The 20264-nt window shown below is 39.2% G+C and overlaps 1 protein-coding gene across 2 annotated transcripts; it reads left to right on the top strand.

Annotated features, from left to right (window-relative positions):
• The first annotated feature begins 498 nt into the window (after positions 1 to 498).
• b3galt2 (UDP-Gal:betaGlcNAc beta 1,3-galactosyltransferase, polypeptide 2) lies at positions 499 to 13959 on the top strand. 2 transcript variants are annotated; one of them, XM_008406663.2, is made up of 2 exons: positions 499 to 722; positions 11612 to 13959. In XM_008406663.2, the coding sequence occupies exon 2, from the start codon at positions 11950 to 11952 to the stop codon at positions 13270 to 13272; it is 1323 nt and encodes a 440-aa protein (XP_008404885.1). In that variant the 5' UTR covers positions 499 to 722; positions 11612 to 11949; the 3' UTR covers positions 13273 to 13959. The 2 variants fall into 2 exon arrangements, with proteins under 2 accessions (XP_008404885.1, XP_008404884.1); XM_008406662.2 differs by having other exon boundaries at positions 499 to 1433.
• Positions 13960 to 20264: the final 6305 nt, after the last annotated feature.

The raw sequence follows: 20264 nt of genomic DNA, 5'->3' as shown, positions 1-20264 counted from the left end.
GCGGCTTAGCCCTGTGCAGCGTCCTTGTGGAAAACCGAAAGCGGCAGAGATACCAGCGGCTTATAGCCCAGTGCGGATTGTACGTTTCCAGTTCTTTAAAAAAAAAAACTTTGTAGATGCGGCTCACAGTGGGGTGCACTCTATAGTCCAGAAAATACGGTAGGTCACTATCGGGGCTCTGTGCAACATAAGCGCATGACGAAGTGTTTATTTGTTCGAGGTGTGTTCGACTTGATCAATTAAAAAGTCGCAGGACACCGCCAGTCTTGCTCTGTATCTATACTTCAATTTCCAAATCATTTCCAAGACTTTTCTCATCCACTCTCTCACCTTAATCTGAGTCCGTATAAATTCAAATGGGTTTTTAAAACAGCAGTGCAAACGGAAGTTGTTTTTTTTYCCCCCACAATAACATTACTTCAGGTTCAATATAAAGTTGAAATATTTACTGAGTTGTGGCAGCACCATGAATTTTTCACAAATACCCCTTGAACGTCTCATTACAGAGTAACTGGGTCACGTGAGATGCTCCTCTAAGAGTGCTGTGACGTGGTCGAGCACCGTCAGTGTAGCGGTGTCTGACAGACAGCTTTCACGGGCCAGCAGCTTGTCTCGGCTGGATGAGAGATCCGGYAGGGGTCGGGGTCGGTCCAAGACGTATCAGAAGAATGCTTCTGCAGAGGAGAAGAAGCGGAGTGTCCAGTCAAAGCCAGGAGCTGAAGGTAGATGAGTTATTGCTTTTGTTCTCCCTCTAGGAGTCGGGGTACATGTTTAAACTGTGACTGGACTCAGAGGTGGAGCTGATTTTTTTTTTTTTTTTTTTTTTTTTTTGTTGTTATAATTCTTTTTTCATCCATCGCGGTTCACTGCTAATAACACTGCACAGCAGCCGGGCTCAGCATCGTGGAGCAGCAGCCGCATACCGGCAGCTCTGCCGCTGCCGCCGCCGCCGCCGCCGCTCTGCGTTTCCTTCCAGCGGGTTGGCTCCAGATGAAAGTGCGAGGGATGCGTTTTCATTTTTAAATGACAAGAACGTCTCTGTAGAGGAGGACAAACTTGGATAAGATCAAGGAAACAACTGGGAACTGCATCGTAAAGCAAGAAATGTGCATTTGAAAAAAGAGTTATATAACGGACCCTGGGAAGAGAAGAGGGGTAAAAGGGAGTCGCACCAGGAGGAGAACCAAAAAAAAAAAAAAAAAAAAAAAAAAAAATCCCCGCAGGTTACTTGAGGTTCTGCTGGCATGAGGAGCAGGAGGGTCGTTTCCACATCTAAGGTGTCTGTGCAATTAGCGAAAAGGGAAGCGGAGGACGGAGGGCACAACTGAAGCCCCGGCCAGAAGAGGCGGTGATGGCGGGTGAGAGTACCGGGGTTCAGTTCACCCGTGCGCCGACCGCAGCCCTGTCAGCAGCCGCAGCATGAGGTGGAGGAGGTACGCAGCGTTGCACGTCCCATCGGTTCTCCACATCCTCATTATTCATTTAGCCATCCCCTCCTTCCTCTCCCTCCACTCCATTGCATCCACCTCTCCTCGGCTGYCTTGACTGGGATCCATGAACCCATCAATCAGTTTCTCCATTTAGCCCACCTTTGACTCAACATCATTTACCTCCGCTTTATCACTCTGTGGCTCCTTCACTGACAGAGTAGMCCTTAGACTTTTGGATAGGTGGACCTTTGTTTAGTAAGAAATAATTTACTTCCTGCTTTATTTTCTYATTATGGAAATGTTTTATGGTTTAAAACAAAACAAAAATAGAATGTGAAATAGAGGTCAGTTTGTTTTGCGTTCATTTGCACACATTCCAGTTTTGGAACCTGCTCCATATCYCTGCCAAGAGGCAAAGCCATTGAGTTCTTATTGATCACATTGATTTAGGGAGCTTTATGTCCACTTCATTGTGCCAAGCTGCCTGATCTAGTTGGCACCCAAGTCTCTGCATTCTTTACGATGCTGGAAGTGGCTTAAAAAAAGAAGGCCAACCTCACCATCTGGGTATTCATTCTGCACCACCAGACTGTGACACGTTAATGGGGCTTAATTTCCCAACCATTAGTGCTTGACCTCTCACTTTTGTGAAAACTTTTATGCAAAGAGTTTGACCTGCTTTAAAATGTAATTCTGACATTTAAAGTGTTAGTATTATAGCTTTTGATTTAACTTTTCCCCTTTAGCTTAATTGCTGTAAGTTTAACCTTAGTTAGTTGAAATATAGTTTTATTGTCATAGAGGAATTGGGTTTTAGTCTGCACTCCCACTAACAGGTGCAAGCTCACACACACACACCCAACTGCTGAACATCGCTGAGGCTTATGGTTTTAGGATGACACCCCTTAGAGGAGGTGCAGTGTAGACGATAAGAACTGCCATTCGGTTCCTGGTCTGCAGCTTCTTTTGGCTCATCCAAAAAACGGTGACAGATTCTCTGTATCKTGACACTTTGCTTTGTAATTGATTGAGAATTGCTTGCAAAAATCTGTGAACTTATGCTGTGAACTTAAGTTGATCCTTGTCCACCTGCGATAAAGAACCCCATGATGCACTGCCTGGCTTAAGGGTGCACCCTTAAGCCAGGAGTGCAGGAGTAAGGGAGAAAAAGTTGGAAGAGATGAATATTGCTTCTCAAGTAGTAAGAACCTTGTCACAACAATGATTCTGCTTACATGCCAGACCTTTGTTTCTCAGAGGTCCTCTTTATTTTTGTGCCCAGCTTTAAAACGTTTCAGTCTYCTTTTTAAAAAGTCAAGTATTTAAATGCATTCATTTTACGCTTTTACATAAAATACAGATTTTGGTGTTTTTTTCTTGTAGACTAGAGACAACAGGGACTATATTTATGGGAGCTGACTAAATGTTATGTCTGTAATGTCATTATATCCACCTTTTTAATTTAGACTTTAAAATGTCCTAATTTAGGCTCCATTAGTCTGTYGCTAAAATAATTTTCTTTAACAACAATAATAACAGCAAATTTGATTATCCAGTTTTTATTCTAAACAACATTTGAAATYCAATACAATTTGAGCAGTAGGATGTATCGAATCACGATTGTCCGTGYGTCTTCAAAGTGTTGGACATAAAGCACTGCCTGGATGATTTTTCTGACCGAGATGGTCTGGTGGGGAAAAGAAAACGGAACATTTGGGGTCAACTCAAGCAATGTTACAGAATTCAACAATATGTCACTTATCCTTGAACGTTTGGAGCCCTACATATGATCACAACTCCTCTCAAAGGGTGTTAATGGGAAGAATATTTGTTAGAAGTTCACAGAAACAAGACAAACCCTGTCTCCTCTCCCTCCGTTGGAAGGTTTGGCTCTGTATCAACCCAGAGCCGTTCAAACGTCTCTACATCAGATAACACCAGTGCTTTTGTTATTTGGGTCAACTGACCCTTTGTCACCTTATGGCAGTGTTCTATAATAAACGGGCTCTTGTGGTCTGACCCACATCTGACCAATATCCACAGTTAAAGGGTTGCGTTGACCTCTCAATAGTTTGCTCAGCAACACTTAAGGGACTGGAAGCCTGTAAATCTACAGTATGTTGATCATTTAAACCAGATGATTGTTTTGAATACCTGACAATCATAACGTTGAAGATGGAAGTTGATGATTTAAGCTCAACTAATCCTTTTATCCTCTGGCATATTTGAGTTTTAATCTAACTCAAATATACACAGAACTGTTGATCCACATGAGTGCACGCATTACGAAATGTTTTCACAACAGAGACATGGATCCTTTACCTGCATTTTAATTGTCCTTGAGGCAGGTACAGACAGAGGAAGGTTTTATGCAAGCAGGATACGATTAAATCGTGTATAAACGGATTTTAATGACACGCCTTTCTTTGAGGTTGCAAAAACTGAGTTTGGAGCCGGAGCAAGAAACTTGATCTGTGATGTTTGTCAAAATGTGTTTTCATTATAATGTCTGTGTTGTGGACTGCAGGAAGAATAGTCTCTGCTATAGTAGAAACTAATGGGGATCTTTAAATAAACAAATGGTCAACTTCTCCCAGACTTGAAGTCAGAAAGAGGCAGAATTTGCAGAAGAGCAGGTTTGTGCATGATTGTATGCAGAAGAGTCCATTCATGAGTGGGGTTATTTTCTGCAAATTTTGAGCTTAGGCAAGGCTTTTTAAAATCTGAGGAAGTTGTGCTGAATGTGGCTCATTGTTGCAAAGTGGCCAGTATTTCTCCTCGAGGACAGAATCTGGTTTTCTACTGTGTGTGAGCTGTATGATCATCTTCTGGCACACACGCAGTTTTCTTTCTGTCGTTTATAGCAAGTTTTTATTTCCAGCTACCTGGTTGATGGTGTAGTTTACCTTTTAAAATGAAATGTGCTTTGAGTTTGACTAAATTGTCAGTAACATAAATGGATGTCATCCATTTCTTTATTCTACTGGACTAAGGTCGTCGGAAGCTACTGTCGATAACTGTAACAGCTACTCGGCACAACCATCATTTTAGCAGATTTTAAAAACATCGAAGTGGTTGATTTAATCACTTCCATGTTACCACGGGAACTGAATGGGTTGGAGCGGGTTTGGCCACGTCCTCCATGGGCCTGATCTAAACTCTGTGTTTGAAAAGTGATATTTGATGTTTAGGCTTTTATTGTGAAGGTTTGAAGGAAGTTCCCTGAGTTTCTCTACAATATTGATTGAACCAATTTAGTTTAGATTTATGTTTTGGGTTTCCTGCTGAGTATAACCAGACCCTTGGCCTTTGTTATTGATGTTAAACAAACAAACCAGACCACTTGAACACTAAAAACGTGTACGTAAAAGTTACTTTCTTAGTGACATCCACTAGGCTTTTGGTTGTTTCCTTGCAGATGGTGAAGACAAAAACATCTTCGAAAAGCCTTTGTTGCACATTTTGTAAATTCCAAATTCCAGTCACACTTATCTTGTGATTGTTGAGACATCCCTGCTTTACTTTCACAAGCTTCAGCTTACATCTGCGCTGAATCATCTCAGTCATTGAGTTTGAAGAGCACCGGGTGAACCCAGAGGTTTAAGTAGCTCAGGTACCACTTAGCGGTTCAATAGTAATTTCATTTAAAAAAAAATGTATTAACCAAACATTAGTGCTAAAATAAAACTTGGTTTTATAAAACCAGTAACAGATGCATCTCTAACGGCCAGCTTCTGTGCTGAATGAATCAGACTGAAGCAAAACATGTCTGACCAAGAGAAGAGAAATGCCATGGTTGAGTTTTAGAGACACTCCTACTCTCCACCCAGTTTGTAAGTAGTGGTAAATAAATTTCTGTAGCACCTCACAGATGAAAAATCTTCAGAGGAATAAGATTTAAAGTAAGAGGGAAAAAAAACAATGGAATAATAGATGATTAAAACTAAAAATGAAATATTTAAGATCTCAAGGGAAAGTGTTTTAGTAAGAATGTCTTGAGCTGCTTTTGAATACAATTCAAATATCTAAGGACAACGTAAAATCAAAGGAACTCGACTTGATTGGTTTGAGGACTGGAATATATAATCACTATAAGAATGAATTACCCACAATATCAAACACACACAGGGTTTGATATTAAATAATTGGATAGTTTCTTGACAAAAAAAAGATAAAATTTTAAAAATTATGCATTTCAAACAGAGGTTACAGAGGTTTTGTCGATAATTAATAAGGATTGACTTCTTTTCGTCTTCGATGATTTTAGCAGTTCTCAACATGGGCGGTACCGCCCCCCAGGGGGCGTTCAGAGGACGGCAGGGGGCGCTGGCGGACATTTTTACAAAAGGGAGGCGATGCCTTTGGGGGGCGTTTGGTCGAAGGTAAACTTTACACCTTATAAGCACAACAATACCAGTTTAGACTTTGAGCAACTTGGTAAAACTGTATTGTGTAACATTAAAACATGCTTGGCTGCAACGTTACCGATGGCAGCTCTTCTTCTATTCAGTGTTTGTAGCTTCTTGGCACAGCTCTGTTCTCCTGCTACTGGTAGCTTCAGTTCAGCGTTACACCGGCTGRTGACGTTGCTGTGGTTCACTTTGTCTGGTATTTTTGTACATATGTTTTGGCAGTTCTGTGATCATGTCAAAGCAGCAACTTATATTAAAAAGTGTTTTATTTCCGTTTGAAGGCTGAACGGTTCCATGGAAGGACAACAGAAAATCGCTCTTATAAACATGTAATTACTAATATCACTGTACCCTCACTTTGTATCCCTCTGAAAAATGAAGCTATTTAAATAAAGAAATCCCTCCATGGGTGATACCACGATAGAGAGCGTTCATTTTATAGCGTTAACACCGGCGCTGTAAGTGGTCCAGTATGAAACGAGGGTGATAGAACAACACAGCACTTTTAAATTTCAGTAACCGGAATACCAAAATTATTTCCGTTGTTTTAAACGGTTTATGTCAGTCTGCCTTTTCTCCATTGATACAGTTCCCGAACGCTGGTTAAAAAAAAAAAAAACAACGTTCACATTGCGCAAAACTCTAAAACAGGAGAAGCGGGACATAAAACGGAGCGAGCAACTATATGTGAATTATGGCATAAAAACAGAGAATCCGACGCTGAACAGTGAAAAATCAACACATGATGTGAAACACATGACGATTAGGAGGCGCAACAGGTGATGAGTGAAGATTACTGGTGGTGAGCGTCAATAAACGATAAAATAAACGTAGCAACAGGAAAGAAACTAAAGTGGACATAGCAATAAACCAAGAGAGGATAATACTAATCAAATGAAACTAAATGGAAATGAATGAAGAACAAAATGCAAGAATAAACTAAGAAACTAAAGTAAATAAAGAGGAATAAATTGGTATGGCAAGACCTTAGACTGTATGACAATAATAAACAGACACCATTTCCAGATAAAAGGTAAAATAATATTATTGAAGTGCCATGGGTTTGTTGAGACCATATCTAGAACTGAGAATAAATATATCTTACAGACCATAACAGTAAAGAACTGATCACTTATTTATGTTTTTAATTAGATTTGATATATTTATTTCTTCAATATTATTTTTTATATCAGTGTTAATGTCATAAGGCTGATGACTCCATGACACTTTCAATTGGACTCATTAGGATTTGATTAATAACCAGATTTGTTCTTTGTAATTTCTGTCCAGTAAAACTATTAATCATAAATCAATAGACAGGTCTATATAAAGATATAATCCATGTTTCTGTCTCATATTTGTATGGCATTAAAAGGACCTGAAACTTTTGTTTTTTCACTGAAAGCTCTGGTTTGCACAATAAATGCCATGTGGGTGAAATTTTTTGGATGATACTCTGATGTCCCATTCTCCTGAAGGCAGCACAGAGCTGCACCACCAGAAACTGATAAACACTGAAGAGAAGAAGAGTTATGATTAATGTAGTTACAGTTCTATCCATGTTTTAATGTTGCAGAGATCAGTCGTTTTGCAAATAGTTCAAAGTTTAAACTGGCATGTTGTACATCTTTTATCTTATCATTTTGTGGAATATTTAACAACTAGAAAATGGCACAGAATAATATTTTTTTTCCACTCTGATTGGCTGCTGTTAGACCAATTTTAACTTGAATGTTCATTGCATTTTTTATAGACACCTGTGAAAATAATTTCTATTCCCATGACTTTTTTGTTCTATGGGAATTTTTTTTTGATGATAAATACAGAAACCAGCATAAAAATCAAAACATCTACATTAGTGATAGTAATATTAATAATAAAATAATAATCAGTGCAAAGAAGCCTGCAAAATCTTTGGTGGGGGGCGGTGAGGGACCTGGATAAAGGCTGGTTGGCCCAAAAAAGGTTGAGAAACATGCTCTAGATATTTTAGAAGGTTAAGTTAACTATCATTTTTCAATTGCATGTGTAATTTTAAATACAAAACTATAATCTAATTTTTTTTTTAATGATTTAACTGAGAGATGCATCTTTTGCTTTCCCACAACGCCTTTCTAATCTTGAGGAGGTATACAGTGATGTTTCCTTACATTTATGAAATTTGTGCTTTTCTGACTCTAAACGGCAAGTGCTACAGCAACGCATCAGAATGAAAATAAATCAGACATGTTGTGGTTCACTGAGGATTGCTGCTTCTGGATAGCGTTATTAGGTAAGACGAGATCCTTAGTCAGCCATATCAGTCAGCGCTTTTTCAATAAAGTGGATTTTAACCTTTATCTTCAACGAGAAGCTGCTCTAAATGGCTTATAAATGGGAGCAGTACTTTTCTTCAGGATAATGTGTCACTGTTATGAAATGGAATGTTTTTACTGAGTATCATACATTCATTAGCATTGCCAAAGCTTGTTTTGCTTCCATGCTCTTTGCGTGTTTCCTGTGAAGAAACCGAAACAAAACAAACGCCCGTCATCTCTAATTTTACCTCCAGGTTTGAAGCTGATCTAGTGACAACACTGATGCACGCCTAATAATGTCACCAGTGCGCCACTCCCACAGCCTTCATTCTGATTATTGACCGCTGCAGAATCGCTGGGGCTTTAATTATCACTGGTGTAACTAATTGGCCTGCATAGAAGTGACATTGATGGGAGGCAAGAAAAGGAATTAATGAGAGGCATCGGCACACTAAATAGTACTGTTTAAAAGTAAAAATGGATCCTTGATGATCGCACTGAAATTTGCATTTATGCTGAGAATAACTAAACAAACTCGATTCATGAATGACGGTGGGCTGGGTGGGCGCCAGCACGTAGGGGGGCATCTATTCCTTGTGTATTTCTCTGCACTCATATCTATGTGTGCCTCCATGTGTGTTCTCCTGATCAGAGTTTGTGTAACTAGATGTTCATTTGGTTGACAGCAGAAATCTCTCAAGCGCTCAATGTGCTCCGATGTAAAGTATGTTAACCTTTAAAACAAAGCTTGCCCTGGCCCTTCTCATTCCCCTGTAATTGCTTTCACTGGGTAAGCACACTCGCCTGAAAAGGTTATCGTGTTCCTTGTCAGTTGTCATGATGAATGAGCAAACATAACAGAAAATTTAAACGGGAAGTTTTGGAAATCATTCAGACTAGGTCGGTACAATATTTGCACTAAATGCTCCCTCTGCCCCCGAAACATCACTATTTTTCTACTGCCGCTAAAGTACTGTATGTTAATATTAGGGTTATATTTCTGTAATATTTATTTGACTTTTAATCACTCCCCATCAAAATTGTGAGACAATGAAAAATGTTACAAATACTCGCTTACACCACCTGCTTATAACTGGTAACTGTAAGTTGATCTCCAAATGATAAAAATAAGAAATAGAAGCAAAGGACAAAATAAATACGACCAGACAACGTATTGAAAATGGCTCTGTGAGCTGATGTAGTGAAGTTTAAGACCACTAGGTGTATTAAAAAAAACAACCAACTAAGTGCCATTGATGAAAAATTAGCTTATGACCATAATGGAGAAACGTCTTTTCTGTCATGTAGAAAACATTCACTGAGATTTCCTTGTGATACCTTTGAAACATAATGTGAGATTTAGAATACTGAGAACTCGGAAAGAGAGCACCATTAATAATGTTTTGGCATTAGGAACACTTTAGAACAGGGGCGTCAAACTCTTTTTCTTGTCAAATCACATCAAATTCACGAAAGTCCTGAAAGGGCCATTATGTCAGAATCTATTGATGAAACTTCCCATTAAACTGTTAAAATATATCATTTTCTCCATTCTGTGAGTACTTTTTAAAGTGAAACAATATTTAACATCTTTTCACATTGATTTAATTTGGCCTAATTTGGAGGGCTGTAGGAAGCTCTCTTTTTTTTCTTTAACAGAAAAAAAAATATTTTCTGCACCATTAAATATAAAAATAATTAACCCATTTCTATCAATTGTATTTATTTGTTGTATTAAAAAAATAAAATAATAATGCAATAAAACGATAACAATAGCTGCTGACCTGAAAGCAGAACATAAAAAAAAAACAAAGAACAGTTCTGACTAACAGGAGTGATTCCTACTGCTAACCATGCAAAGGAATCCAATAGCTAGTGAACGACACATCAACACTCAGCATCTATGAATTAGCTTCCTCTGATCACATAAGTAGTCTTGGAGGTGTTTTCTTTCCACCGGTATCTGCAGCTTTTTTTTGGAGTGACCTGTTTTTAAGCCAGTTTTCTATCATTATCTTTAAAACAATCCTAGCTAGCTGTAGCGTCACACTTTGAGCTCATGTCACGGCAAATAAACGGTCGTTTACATGCAGACCACCAGTGACAGGCTGGCCTTGAGTTAAACACGTGTGCCTTTAGAATTAAGCATGGGAAATAAATACAGTATATGAACTAGTCTAATCTGGATCAAATTGTTTTGTGCTAATTAAATCTTAGTATTCTCAGAAATATTGCAAAATCACATCCGTTTCTCATGAAGCCGGAAACAGAGATGATTCACAGACATAGTCTGGATATAAGTAAGTGCTGTTCGTTGTAATTAGGCAAACAAGCCTGTTGGACCACGAATCTTGTGTTGGCATTTTGTGTTCATGAATGCAGAGCACAGTAAATGTGCTTGTTTGGCTTAGTGACATTCTGAATCAGTGAAGACTGAACATGACCGGCAGTATGTCTGTCTCAGTGGACAACTCCCTGGTGGGCACCAGGCACAATCATTTGCATTTTATCCACACTCTTGTGTATTTGTGTGTCTACATGTGCGCATAATTCCCTGCATGTTCTGTATTCATGCCTGTGTGTCCTCGAAGATTGAGCAACCCGGGTGATCCCAACAAGACCGTACGAAGCCTTGATAGGCTGAAGGTGAATGACAAGCAGTGGCTGTCATCGCMAGAGGCTGGCTTGGGGTGCAGCACCACTGCTTGCTGGACCCTGAAAACTCATTTTGACAGATGTGTTTCCTCTCTCGTTGTTGATGTGTGGTGGGGGGCTGATGACACTCAGCAGCCTATGTAGTTTAGAGCAAGTTTAGTCGGCACCACATTGAGCAGAGCCACAGTTTATCTGTAAGCCCTTGGCCTTAAGCCCAGTAATTGTATGCAAAAAGGACTCACAATGTTGCTATCCACTGGTTGTAAGGTTTTTGCATTTCAGTACATTTTCAGAACATTTGTCATTTTTGACTTTTTAACTTGTTTGCTGTGAGATTTTAAAATGCTAAACTGATTTAATTGATCTGTTAGCGTTCCTTTTTGAACGGTTTCCCTTTTCTTTCCTTTTTTATATATTTTTGTGCATTGGCATGGATGTGTTTGTCATGTTTTATAAATCTTCTATCAACAAGCTACAGGCCCATGCTGTGTTTTTCATCCCTGTCTAATCAAATATGCTACGGTGCTTTAATATTTTTTAGAATTTCCTTTTCAAAGTGTTAAATCGGCTTACAAAAATAGAAAAAATCCATATTAGGCTATGTATCTATAAAAAGCTTTAATTGGGACTCTTCCATCTGGACAAAATTAATTCAGATTATTTGTCTTGAAACAAGTCTAATAAATTTAACAGGAAAAAGAAAAATGAAGCATAGCTGGAGCTAAAATAATTGACACTTGGCACAGTGCCAGTGAATAAAGAAAGTCTTTTGCAGAATGTTTCCTCAGTTTCTTTTCTCTCTGTTTTTAAATTACAGGGAGCAGACACAGAGGAGGTGACCCTTATTATAACCTGAAGAAGACAAGACCCAGTGCGTGACCCTGTTTGTCTGAAGTGCCAAAGAAGACAAGGAGAAGTGTTGCTGGTGAAAGAATAGCCACCTTCTTCTTTCCACCAGGAGCCCTTTCAACCTTGCTTCAAGCTACACTTAGGGGCTCAACTGTTCCCTTGACTCCACTAGGAGCCTCGCTCCAACCCATCTGCCAGCTCAGATAACCTTCTGATTGTTGGCAACCACATGTTTGAGGTGACTGTATGTGACCACCACCGCCCATTCTCGAGAAGGAGCAGTGTCTCGCAACCCCAATCTGCATCATGCAGTGGAGACGGCGGCACTTATGTTCCATCAAGATGACCATCAAACGTTCCCTGTTTCGGACCCATGTGGCTGGTCTGCTCTCCCTGGCTCTTCTCTTTACAGTCTTTCTGTTTTTCAGCCACCAGGAATGGCTGCCAGGGCACAATGGGCCTCGTGACTACCCGCTGGCTTACACCATCAGGGGTCTCCGGGCTCCCAAGGGAGAGGCCAACCAGAGCAGCTCCCTGAGGAGCCTGTGGAAGGAGACAGGGTATGGCGCACCAAAGCCTCTTCTCAACCTCAGCTCTCAACAGGCAGAGGGAACAGCAGCTGAGCCAGGAGGAGGAGGTGGAGCTGGAGGAGGATCCAGGACAGGCATCGTGGGGCTTGGGGACTCCATGAGCTCTAACAACAGTTTACAGAAGGAGATGGATGTTGGGGAGAAGCTTAGTGCTCAGCCCTACCGCTACATCCTGAATGAACCTTTCAAGTGCAGGGACAGTACGCCCTTCCTCATCCTCCTCATTGCTGCTGAGCCTAGACAGGCCGATGCACGCAACGCAATCCGGCAGACGTGGGGAAATGAGAGTGTAGCAGGGGGCCTGGGATTCATCCGACTTTTTCTTCTTGGCACAGGAAAGAGTTCAGATGCCTTCCTTCAAAGTAGCATTGAAGAAGAGAGCCGTGTTTACCATGATATCATTCAACAGGACTATCGGGACACCTACTACAACCTAACCACCAAAACCTTGATGGGCATGAACTGGGTAGCCACCTACTGCCCACGCGTCTCCTATGTGATGAAGACGGACAGTGACATGTTCATCAATACAGAGTATCTCATCCAAAAGCTGCTAAAACCCGAATTGCCCCCCAAACAGAAGTATTTTACAGGCTATCTAATGAGGGGCTATGCACCAAACCGAAACAAGGACAGTAAGTGGTACATGCCACCAGAGCTTTATCCAAGCGAGCGCTACCCAATATTTTGCTCAGGCACGGGGTACGTGTTCTCAGGGGACATGGCCGAGTTGATCTATCAGGCCTCGCTAAGCATACGCAGGCTGCATCTGGAGGACGTGTATGTAGGGATCTGCCTGGCAAAGTTACGCATCGACCCTGCACCCCCTCCCAATGAGTTCCTCTTCAACCATTGGCGCGTCTCTTATTCCAGTTGCAAGTACAGCCACCTGATCACATCCCATCAGTTTCAGCCCAATGAACTCATCAAGTACTGGAACCATTTGCAGACCAACAAGCACAATGCCTGTGTCAATACGGCCAAGGAGAAGAACGGCAGACACAGACATCGAAAGCTCCATGGGGAGAGGCTTCCATGATGAATCCTGTGACAACAGCTCACTTAAGGAAGTAAAGGATCTTGTGCAAAGAAGGGAACATTAAACTCGGCACTATATTTAAAAAAAATAAAAGCACATTGTTTTTGGTATTGTGTACAGTTTATGAACCAACCTATTTTTTTATTTTTGAAAGAGTTATTGTAAATCTATTGAGCTATTTCCGAAAGGAAGAATAGGGGACATGAATATGTGATGCACAAAGAAAGCTGCAGCTCAAAAGTGGGGTTTTGGATAATTCAGGTGCCAACAGTTGGGTGGCAATTCCTGCTCTTCTCTCCAGGGCAGTGCAGTATGTCAGTCTATGATGTTTAAAGAGATGGGTTAAAAAAAAAAAACACCAGTGTGTTTACACAGACAAAGGGAAATGTACATTTATTTTGAAAAGTTACACTACCTAAATATGAATGAATGATATAAATCTTTTAACACTGACCAGTTATGCTGCCCTGTTTCTCAGTGTTTACTTTACAGATCTATAAAAGTACACTGCTAAGAGTGGTTTTCTTGTCATCTAATGTATTTTATTTTTCAAAGGATTCACATGAAGCACCACAATCACATCAGAGATGACTGAGATTGTATTTTCTAAAGCTTTACATTGAGTACTACTCTGCACTTAAGTAAACGTGCAATGACTCAGTTAAAAAAATAAATGTACTGAATTCATTTTGCGTGTAGTTCTTGCATCTTGTCTAATCCTTAAGCAAAGTGGGATCACTGCGGGTGATCTTGATGTTATTCAATTGGGGCAGGGAGGAAAGAAGATAAATTTAACATTGAAAATTATTTTCAGTGGATAAAAACAGTAAAGTTATGGCCTTCATTACATATTTTGTAAATGGGTTACAACCGTCATTTGTGTATGAAGACTCCCAAATGCACTCAATAACATTTTCAACTGGATCACTAAATGGACAGGAAGCCGGATTAAAGAGGCCGTAGCAGCTTTGTTGAGATCATGTCGTTTCTTTACTGATGGTGTACAGCCACAGCATATTTTGAATAGCTTTTTGCAGTTTAAGTGAGAAATTATCAAAACCATCTTACAGAGAATTACAGTAAATCAACAGAGATGTAATGAAAGCGTGACTAACTCAGTAATGTGAATGAATGTTGAACTGAGCAGGAAAAAGCTCTTTTTAACCTCACACAAATGTTTCCAAATGATAAAATTAATCTGCTATCACATAAGCCATTACATTTTATTCATGTTCAGGTTAAGTAGGTTCATTACCATCCGTATTTGTAAATCCCTAAAAGAATTATGCAACACCTGAATTTAGATACAACCACAGGCAATGGCTTAGCTGCAATGGTCAAATCTTTTTTTAAGGTTTTATATGAAAAGTAAATTAGAAGCAACCTAAAACGGAGCCTTGGGGAGCTGCTGGTTCTCCAAATGGATAAAAAAACAATCCTTTAGTTAGTAAAGTATGACTGCAGTGATTCCTGGATCGCCCTCTTATTACCAGCACAGGAGATGAGACCTGAAATAAGTTACTTGTGATCTATAACATCAAAGGTTGACCAAAAGCACTGTAATAGATTTAATAAAGTCAACAGAATTTATCAATTCACCCAGCAGCATAAATTTTGAAAACTTTTCAGAACAAAATTTATGTTACTGGGTGAATTATATGTCGCGGTCACAACTATTTTAATATCCAAAATAAAATATAGAAAAAAAAGTGCATTGCAATGGCTCACCATTAAGATAATATATATGTCTGACACAAATTGCAGGCTTAAGCGTAATTTATGATTACTGTTAAACCACAATTTTTGCCTGTTAACATGTTAAATTTGCACCAGAAAATGAGTTCCTTGAGAACATAGATCCCTTTTTTCTGCGGTATTAACTTGGTGTCATTGTTCATTCTACCAGCGCTCCATGAGTAATTTTAGACAAACTAGGCAAATGCTTGTGAAAGGAATACAAATGATCATTACAAAATCCTAATGCTGTATTAAAGCAGGCCTCAGTTAATTTCCAAATAACACAGAAAAACACTGAGCAGGTGAATTGAAACATTATGGAGACAAGAAATTTCTGTTGGGGAAATTAGCAAAATGTTGAATTCCACTGTGGCCCCAAGGAATATGTAATATTCAGCTGAAAAACACCTAGTTTCCGATTTAATTATAAATGAATTCACAAGACTTGGAAAAGACAGTCAATGTTGCTTCAAATGACTTTCTCCTTGCAGAAGCAGGTGCTTGTTTCTGGTTTTGTGTATGCTGGAGAAAGGAAGGGAAAATAAATTAATTTAAAAAACTCCATCTTCCATTGCTTTGAGCCAGAAACAAAAGGAACGTATATAATTGGGTGTTGGCTCAAAATAGCATATATCAGATTAAGGTAATTTAATTAAACTAATGGAGAGCCGGGACTTCACTACACACACCTGTCACTCTCGTTTTAATCACCTACATATGAGTGATTCTGTTAGGGGCGGTGTACAATGGGTATAGTTCACACAATGTGATATTTTAAGCTGTTAATCACTAAGCAGAAGAGTCTTAAGGGAGCTGGGAGCTAAAATGGTGAAGACAGTATAGGGGGAAAATATCAAGATGTTCATCTAAGATAAACTGCACAGCAGCAAGTAATTACTTCATGCAGGAGCCACCGGCAAAGTAGACAGCTGCCTATTTTTTTTTTCTTAGTCCGTGTACATTCATTTGCAAATCTAAACTCCCTCGTAAACCCTTGTTAAACAGTTACCACAAGAGTTTTACAAAGATAGTAGTATAGTTTTTCTGTTTTTGTGCCAGCTCTCCTGCCAATTTTATCAGGACACATATCCAGCAAGTATTTGGTGACATATCTGTAAAACATCATCTGTATATCAGTTGACTGTGGCAAGCAGCTCTAGTTCGGATGCCAAATGTTCTTTACATAACATAGAGAGCTCTTATATGGTTTAACTGTGAAAACTGCTACAGGAAACAACATTTACTGATGTTATCATTAGTAAACATCCCCTCTATGTTTTCTTAGACCTTGTGAAAACCTTATGAACTAGACCACAGCGAGGTGTTACAGGGAGGTCTTCTAGATATTTGCACAATGCTTTACACTCACAAGCTAATTTTGGTCTTTACTGACATGACAGCATCACACAGTCGCTGCACATTTGTCAGCTGCACATCTCCTCATTCCACCATCTCATATCCCAAAGGGGCTCTCTTGGATTGGAGTCTGGTGAGGGCGTTGTACAGCAGACTTTTCGTGCCTCTGCCTGCTGCTCATAAGACAGTCTAAACTTTGTGACAGGCTGAGTTTTCCTATTGGAAATAGCTATCAGAAATCTGGCACACTGGTGAAATCTGGTCTCTAAGGGATGAACATGGCGAGAGACAACATGTAGATCCGGGGTGGAGTTCAGGCAATGATCCTGAGATGCTACAGTACTCTAGGTTTCATCCAGAAGAGAGGAATGTTGCTATGTTGTTTGTACTAGATTCTGACTCCACTATCTGAATGTTGTGGCTTGATCCAGACTCATCAGAGGAGGTAATGTCTTTCCAATGTGAGATTGCCTAGTTTTGGTGAGGTCATTGTTCTTAAGCGACAGGTATGATTACTGGTGTGTTTTTCCTCTGTAGCTTATCTGCTTCAAGGTTTTTCGTCTTGTGCATTCAGAGATGATATTCTGTACAAGTTAGTTAGTTATCTTTATATCATCTCAAACCAGTCTATTCATTCTCCTCTGCCACTCACTAGACAGCTTTTCCTTTTTTTGTTTGATTCTCTATAAATGGTTAATTTAAAGATTACATTAGTTCAGCAGTTTCTAAAGTACTCAGACCAGACTGTCTTGTCTTGATTCCTGTTCAAAGTAGTGTAAATTCTTCTTTTCCCTCATTTTGATCCTAGCTTTAATCTTCAGTAAATCACCTTCCATATGTCCAGATGCCAGAATACATTATGGTGACTGATATCTATGAACAGGCAATTGAACGGGTGTACATTATGAAATTGCGTGTAATTGAATGCTTTATTGAGTTGTAATGGGTTAAACAACTTTTGAAGGAAAACTACACAAATTTTATGAAACCTCGCAGAAAACAAAAAATTAATCTCTTTCCGAAATACCCATTTCATTCCATAATGAGGCAATTTACAAAATGCTTAACTGGCCCCTGGTATTCATCACCTTCCATTTGCAAAGATTAAAGCCATGACCCAAAGCAAGAGGATATTAGGAATACGGTTGGATATCATTCATGCATGCGCTGCACAATCAGAGCAGCAGATTAACAGCATCTGGCACCATTTAGCCCTTTAAAGAATGATGGAAATGAAAAATGAGAAGGAAAATGGAAAATGGAAACAGGAATGGTGAGAATATCAAGTCTAAAGAATGTGAAAGAGAGCAAAAAAAGCCAGGAGAGATCAGTCTTCTCCTTGCTAGAAGAAAGAGGCATGACCACATGAAGAAGTTAAACATCGAGAAAAGCCAGGTCACTGTACTGGTAACAGAAAGAAGGATGAAGAAGAAAGAGAAAATTGTGAGAAGGAAGTGGTGATGAATGGAGCAAAAAGGAGCAGTGACTGATTAGTATTGAAAACCTATGTTGCTGTAAACGTGGGTAAAAAAAAAGAAAGAAAGGCAAATGGTGAAAACAGATTGAGGTGTCTGCCATGATGGAGTGGAGGCTGCGGCATGGCTTTAACACCACGACTCAGTGTTTCTCAGAAACCCACAGAAGAGAAAATACACTTGAGGAAGAGACAAATTTCCTGACCTTTCTGAAACAGCCAGGCCTGAGAGCTGACTAATATCTCTCTCTGGGCATTACTGATGAATCCTAATGGAAGTTTTACGTGGAGAATAACTGAATTTGACATAAAACGTCATGAATTTTTCTTGCTGCAAAGAAAGATATTTCGGTCGTTTGAAAGATAACGGCTGCTGCTTTGAGAGGCAAAATTGGAGGTTCATTAGATTTTTCCACTTTGGTTATTTTAAGGGTATGCAACAAATCTGCCTTAATGCACGTTACCTTCTTTGCTACTATTATTATTATTTTTATTATAATAATTATTATTATATATTAAAATTTATGTTGCTGACAATAAGTATCTTTTCCAAAGTATGTCCAGACTCTTGCTACACATACAGAGATTCTAGTAGTGATAGTTTTTACTCAGAAAGGCAATAAAGCCACATGTATGTGACAAATAGTTCCTCTACTAATCTATAATACTTTGAGTCAACAATTTATTTAACTATACAACTGAACAACCATAAAAATAATTTATGGTTTGGGAGAACCTGCAAATGTTTTGTGAAACGCTGAATTACATTTGCCACATCTCGCAAAATGCTCGATGTGTACTTATGAGTTATTTTTGAGACATATAAAAAACCACAACAACCGAGAACACACCCATGTTCTCGGTTGGGTGTGTTCTCAACCGAGAACCAGCTCTACTGGTTCTCGGTTGTTGTGATATAAGGTAATTTTATATCAGATTAAATTACCTTAATCTGATAACTGCGAAATAAAAATCTCGATTCTTATTTCGAGATGGCCTGAACTACCTCGCATTAAATCAGTGCTTGAGAGAAGATGTGGTTTTCATGAGAGAGATCTGAAGAGAGTTCTTAGCACACAAGGAAATAGTTCAACACGCAGCTGTGGATCAATTCATTAGCAACCAACTGCAGTGGAGGTATTTTGTAATTCTGCGTTTTGTTTCCTCACCAAAATGTCGTCTTCCCACAGATTCGCCCCTCCTAAAACCGTGTATTGTCATTGCAGGCTGGTTTCCAGCTCAAACTTTTAGTAGCACACTCTGCTCATTTCACAGGGGAACTACGGCCAAAACGTCCCTGGGCAGAGTGGAGATGTTGGAGAGACTGTTTGCAACACTTTTTGCTTCAGAATACCTAACTTGAAACTGCTATACAAAATATCCAGATGTGTTTACTATTAATGGCACTCTCTGAAAACCTCGTAAGTTTTTGTATTGTTTTTTTTTATCAAGGATACCTAGACCTCCTTTACACACTCCTGGGGTGTGTTAACTTCTCAAGTTATAACTTTTGTGCTGAGACAGAAAAGAAAAAAAAAATACAGGGCAAATTGTAGTTTCCATTTTACAATAAGTGTAGCTGAGAAATAGAACAACCCAGAAAAGTGTGTGTTGACGTACCATAACCAAAACACACTATCTGGTGAACTTATGAACAAGGCTCATTGCTATCAATGCTCATTACATAATCTCTATAAAACAACAAACAAATCTCTAGTTTATTACAAAATTGGTGATTAAATTTTTTTTTAATTTCTTCTGTCTTGTGCGTTAATGCCACTGATGAGGATCAGTTTTCTCTATAACCAAACTGAATATCCGTTAATATGTTTGGGTTTATTGATGAAGGCATAAAGTTTTTGGGTGGCCATTTTTTTTCCTGGATTCCAAAGAACTGGCAAAGTTATGATAGTGGCCTGTAATTTAGACAACAGATCTTTGTCACCCGCTTTAAATATTACAGTAACTTTGTTTTAATTTCATATGAAAACATTTCTGTTGTGAAGGAGGCTGTATATAGGTCAACAGAGCCACATTGGCATCTGTAGCTTTCTTCACTAAAGTCATGATGTTTGAAATTAATAAAATGAAAAGAAAGGCTTTCATATGTTTAAATACATAAGGACCACTGTTTAGCTAACTATATTATCATTGTGCTTTGAAATTAACTGAGCAGAAATGCACCACCTTTTGCTTGAGAAGCTACAATTTCCACTGACATTATCCATTTGATTCCAGTTATACTTATGGAAGTACCAAACAAAATTTAGCTTTGGTAAAAAAAAAAAAAGCAAAAAAAAAAACGTTCTTACCGCTAAATCAGTTTTCTCTCAATAAAATTGGAACACACCAGCTTTCAGCGCTGACATCCACCATGTGGTGTTGGGGAGTGAATGGCTAAATCAGTGTTTTTCAACCTTTTTTG

This window comes from Poecilia reticulata, linkage group LG4 (genome assembly GCF_000633615.1).
Source record: "Poecilia reticulata strain Guanapo linkage group LG4, Guppy_female_1.0+MT, whole genome shotgun sequence".
NCBI lineage: Eukaryota > Metazoa > Chordata > Actinopteri > Cyprinodontiformes > Poeciliidae > Poecilia > Poecilia reticulata.
Note: the sequence above shows the minus strand (reverse complement) of the source record. Positions and strands in the feature narration are given on the sequence as shown.

What these genes read in the sequence shown, in the direction of transcription:
- b3galt2 (XM_008406663.2), top strand. Translation starts at nt 11,950, where the DNA reads ATGCAGTGGAGACGGCGGCACTTATGTTCCATCAAGATGACCATCAAA.